General features: G+C 47.2%; 1 protein-coding gene across 1 annotated transcript; it reads left to right on the plus strand.

Moving 5' to 3' along the window:
- The first annotated feature begins 3276 nt into the window (after positions 1-3276).
- LOC109398775 (uncharacterized) lies at positions 3277-4191 on the plus strand. Its single transcript, XM_019671168.2, has one exon. The coding sequence runs from the start codon at positions 3277-3279 to the stop codon at positions 4189-4191; it is 915 nt and encodes a 304-aa protein (XP_019526713.2).
- Positions 4192-5215: the final 1024 nt, after the last annotated feature.

A 5215-nucleotide genomic window follows, 5' to 3' on the forward strand; every position in this document is an offset into this window, starting at 1 on the left:
TGCTTGGCATCGTCGATCGACGCCCTAAGTCGAAGCAAGGCCGTTTTCAGGTCCTTGCTTATATTCGACTTAGTGGACGCAAAGGTTATGATTTTGCCAAGCTGCTGCTCAGCCACCTCTATTGCGGACCGTCCTTTGGATCCTCGGTTGACGGCCCTCAACAACCACGCTCCGTCCATAACCTCCACCGGCTGGCTTGCCGGGAAGTGGACTGGAGCACCCACGCTTGAGCTACGTTCGCAACTCCCAGCGCCTATCTCCTCACTTCTCCTTGTCGGAGATCTCATCAACCCGCTTCTTGCGAAGGGGTTGATCCCACCACTACTACCTGCTACACTTGATTTCTGTATTGGTTTGTTACTCATATTTTATTCCCACGAGTCGCACGAGAAAGAATGTCCACCACGCCAGAGCTCTGCATTAACGCGGTAAGGGACAGCTTGTGTGTGAGTGTGTGTGTGTGTGTGTTTTTTTTTTTTTTTCCTTCTAAACCATAGGGGGATAAATCTGCTCATCAGACACCCTAACAGGAAGGTTAGGGTAGTGTGGGGATGAGGCCGTCTTCTACAATGCCGGTAGAAGCCAGGACTACTCTCTCCTCGACCCACTAAAACACATTCCTATGGTCGCCAAACCCTACGTCTCTCCGGAACCACCAAGAAGGTATTGCTTCAGAGAGGGGCTAGTGCATATCGCACCCTCAAGGTTAGCTGCCGTAGCCTAGCAGCAACGAACATCGATGACTCGCACTGGAGAGTCCATCACGATAGCATGCTGGCGCTTAGCCAGTTTCCCGAGTGGTCCTCGCCACTCCCTTTGTCCACGGAAGGCGGGCAGGGTCAACCCCGCCCGCGCCCTACTGCCCTACTGTGTGTGTGTGTGTGTGTGTGTGTGTGTGTGTGTGTGTGTGTGTGTGTGTGTGTGCAAAAAAAGGTCACCTCACTTTTAGATAGTAAATATCAACCGATTTTAACGATCGATGGCTCATTCGACGTGGAATCTGGTCCCATTGTTTCCTATTGAAAATGGTTCGGATCGGTCCAGCCGTTCCGGAGTTATGGCCATTTAGGTGTTCCGGAACCGGTGCCCCTGTAAGGGGCCAGACATGAAAATGCACCAAACCCATGCATGCGACCCATCAAACCACGGCATTTACGATTATCCGATGAACGGTGAGTAGGAAAATAGTCTTAGACCATATCTGAACCGGTAGTGTTCCGGAACCGGTTCTGGGTGTCCTGCCGGAAGTGGCCAAATATCAAATTGAACATAACTCATGCATGTGACACATCAAACAGCGGCTTTTTCGATAATCCAATGAATGGTTAGCAGAAAACAGTATCAGAACACATCTGAACCGATAGTGTTCCGGAACCCGTTCCGTATGTCCCACCGGAAGTGGCCAATAATAGAGTACCAAGCCCATGCATGCGATACGTCAAACAGCGGCATTTTCGATAACCTGATAAACAGTTAGCAGGAAAACAATATCAGACCTTATCTGAACCAATAGTGTTCCGGAACCGGTTCCGGGGGTCCCGACGGATGTGGCCAAATATAAAAGAGTACCAAACCCATGCATACGATACAACAAATAATGGCTTTTCTGGTAACCTGATGACTGGTTATCAAATAAATAGGTTAGGACCACATTAGAGACAGCCGGTTGTATTCCGGAACCAGTTCCGGGTGTCTCACCGGAAATGGCCAAATATAAAAGTGAACCAAACCTATAAATGCGACACATCAAACAGCGGCATTTATGATAACCTGATGAACGGTTAGCAGAAGTGCCGTAACCAGTTCTGCGCTCCGAAAGCGGCTACATATAAAATTGAACTGAACCTATGTATGCTACACAGCAAAGTTAGGATTTTTTGATAACCTTATGAACGTTAGCAAGCAAACAGGTTCAGACCGGCCAAAAAAAAAAGCATGTGGTCAAATCTCAACTGTTACGTAGTAATTGAACTTAACATGTTTTTGACTTTGCTTGTCTCAAACTAGCTATAACTTGAAAATGGTCAAACTTATCGCATTTTAAGATTATTAAATTTGCTACCAAAAAGATCTTGGAATCTATTGCTTTAGTTAGATAACTAAAGTAAAAAAGCTCGAAAGTTGCGCTTTGCCTTTCTCGCACACTTAGTGAACTAACATACTATATGTTCATTCAAAAACGATTTTTCGAAAAAAGGCTCGGTGGATCAAGTCGCATATACCAATCAACACAGTTCAACGTATTGAGATTATGTCTGTATGTATGTATGTATGTATGTATGTATGTGGGCAAAATAAGTTCACTCACTTTTAAGGCACTTCCCATTGGCCGATTTTTCAGATTGTAGCTTGAATCGAACCGGAATTGGAAAAAGGTCACCTCACTTTTAGATAGTAAATATCAACCGATTTTAACGATCGACGGCTCATTCGACGCGGAATCTGGTCCCATTGTTCCCTATCAAAAATGGTTCAGATCAGCCTAGGCGTTCCGGAGTTATGGCCATTCTGGCGAATTCTGGCAACCCTGCCGTGCTTCGAAGTTGTGTTTTCTGCTGTGTCAACAATCAATCATCATTTTCGACGAATTCGCCACCTATAATTGCCCAACGCCTCATCAAATCACCCGCAACCGTACAATTTCCAAGCCTCACAAGCTAAGCAACGTTCACAGGAAGGTAGGATTAGTGAATATTAATTATTCCGAGCCGGCTAGAGTGTGGTTTGAGAAAACTGCCCACCGCCATTGCCCAATTCGTACAAATCTCCCGCCTCGCCGCTCTCCACCTTACTGATCTTGCTGCTCTGTGGATGTATTGTTCACCGCCCACCGACTGCTACAATTAAACAGCTGCTGCCCACCGATCAAGTTTTTTTTTTATCACCATACGCTACTGCTCCTGTTAATCGAGACAATACATCGCTCCCGTTCTTGCCCATCTTCTTACTCGACAATCCGAAACCCCCGCCGAAGCCTTGACAGGCTCAATCATTGGAAATCTTCCGCTGTGCTGTTTGGAGATCATCGCCACCGTCGTCCGCACGATCATCAAGGTAAACACACCACATCGTATCGTATTGCCCAGCACCTTTGCGACGCTAGCTGTGTGAGTGAACAGTCATTTTCGTATCTGTAGCGAACAGTGTTGCCAGTTTCACCGTCTGGTTTTCCAAACTTTGGGTGTGACGCTCGAGTGACGCTCCAATTTCTGTTACGATTTTTTGAACTGACGGTTGATTGCTACGATGGAAATTTGCAACAGCTGCGCAATAACCATGACCTCGCCTGAAGCGATTTGCAAAGGCTTCTGCAAGGCATCGTTCCATTTCAAATGCGTTCATCTATCGGAGTCGTTCTACAAAGAAATTTGTGGAAACCCTGCTTCCTTCTGGTTTTGCAGAGGATGTTGCGAAATCATGAAGAGCGCTCGTTTCAAGAATGCTTTGATTTCGTCGAATGCAGCTTCTTTGGAGCTAAGGGACGCCTATCAACAGGTGGTTGAGGATTTGAAAGCTGAGATCAAAACAAGCCTGTTGGCTGAGTTGAAACAAGAGATCCAAGGGGGTTTCAACAAGTTGTCTCCTGCTGTCCTGTCACCTGTTCCCCGACGTTTTCAGTTCAGGGATCGAGCCACGCCAAAGCGATCTCGTGATGAAGAAACTTCGCTTCCGATGGAGCAACCATCGAAAATCTTCTGCGGTACTGGCCAATCGGTTGGTAACATATCAGTTGAACCTGCTGCTAACGCCAACGACAACTTCTGGGTGTATTTGACTAGAATATCACCCGAAGTCTCAGAAACCGATGTCCAAAATTTGGCCAGGGAACGCTTACAGATCGATAACGTCGTTGTCAAATCGCTGGTTCCAAGAGGAAAACCGCTCTCGACTCTATCTTTTGTATCCTTCAAGGTCGGAGTGCATAAGGATCTGAAATCGAAGGCAATGGATCCGGCAACATGGCCCCAAGGAATACAATTCCGTGAGTTTGTTGACCATGACGCCAATGCTCGGAATTTTTGGAAACCAATCCAACGCTTAGACCCAGGAGCAACGTCCGAATCGCAGCCAACGTCCCAATCTCAGCCAACGTCCCAATCGCAGCCAACGTCCCAATCTCAGCAATCGTTCCAAACTCAGCCAACGTCCCAATCTCGGCCGCCGGTCACTCTTCAACTATCGACACAATGAATCGACGCCCCGTACCTCGCAACCGTTCATCTAGATCTACCGATTCGCCCCAGTATTACTTGACTGTGTACTACCAGAATGTCAGGGGCATTCGTACGAAAACCAACGAACTTTTCCTCAACCTATCATCCTGCGACTATGACATCGTGGTTCTCACGGAGACGTGGTTGCATTCTACTATCTCGAATTCCGAAATTTCTACGTGTTACAACATTTTCCGCTGTGATCGGAGTTCAGCTACCAGTAACCTCGTACGTGGTGGTGGCGTTTTGATTGCCGTGAAATCCTCTCTCAGCTGCAGGTCTGTTCAAGTGCAAGACTGTGAGAATCTTGAACAAGCCATCGTGTGCATCAAGTTGAAGTGCTCATCGTTGTACGTGTGTGGCATCTATCTCCCACCAAACTCTCAAACAGCATTGTATGCCTCGCATTCGTCAGCCATTCAGCAACTGTGTGAAAACTCATCTGAGCAGGACATGATCGTCGTCGTGGGTGATTTCAACCTTCCTCGCCTTACCTGGGAGAGGGACGATGACATCAACGCTTTGCTGCCGTCTAATGCATCATCCGAACAGGAAATTGTTTTAGTTGAAACAATGGTTGCTTCAAGTCTCCATCAGGTTAACACCTTCCGCAACTCGACAGGCCGCATACTGGACTTGGCATTCGTCAGTGAACCGGACGACGTAGAGCTGTTGGAACCGCCGACACCCCTCCTCAAAATTGACGACCATCATAAACCGCTCGTGCTTCGGGTCGACACGAACATCGATCTCATGCAGCATACGTCGTATCCCAATCTACATGAAACCTATGATTTTCGGCATTGCAATTTCGCTGAACTCAATGCGACCATCTCCTCCGTTGATTGGACTGGGTTGTTTCACGGTAAGACCACTGATGAGACGGTATGCATATTTTACGAAATATTGCATGGAATCCTGAACGAATATGTCCCGCGTAGACGAAGTAGGTGCCATCCATTTAAGCATCCGTGGTGGACTTCCGAGTTGCAACATCTTCG

The sequence above is a fragment of the Aedes albopictus genome, chromosome 1 (assembly GCF_035046485.1).
Source record: "Aedes albopictus strain Foshan chromosome 1, AalbF5, whole genome shotgun sequence".
Classification (NCBI taxonomy): Eukaryota; Metazoa; Arthropoda; class Insecta; order Diptera; family Culicidae; genus Aedes; species Aedes albopictus.

Bases quoted from the DNA above. Each gene is read 5' to 3' on its own strand.
- LOC109398775 (XM_019671168.2), top strand. From the start codon at position 3,277: ATGACCTCGCCTGAAGCGATTTGCAAAGGCTTCTGCAAGGCATCGTTC.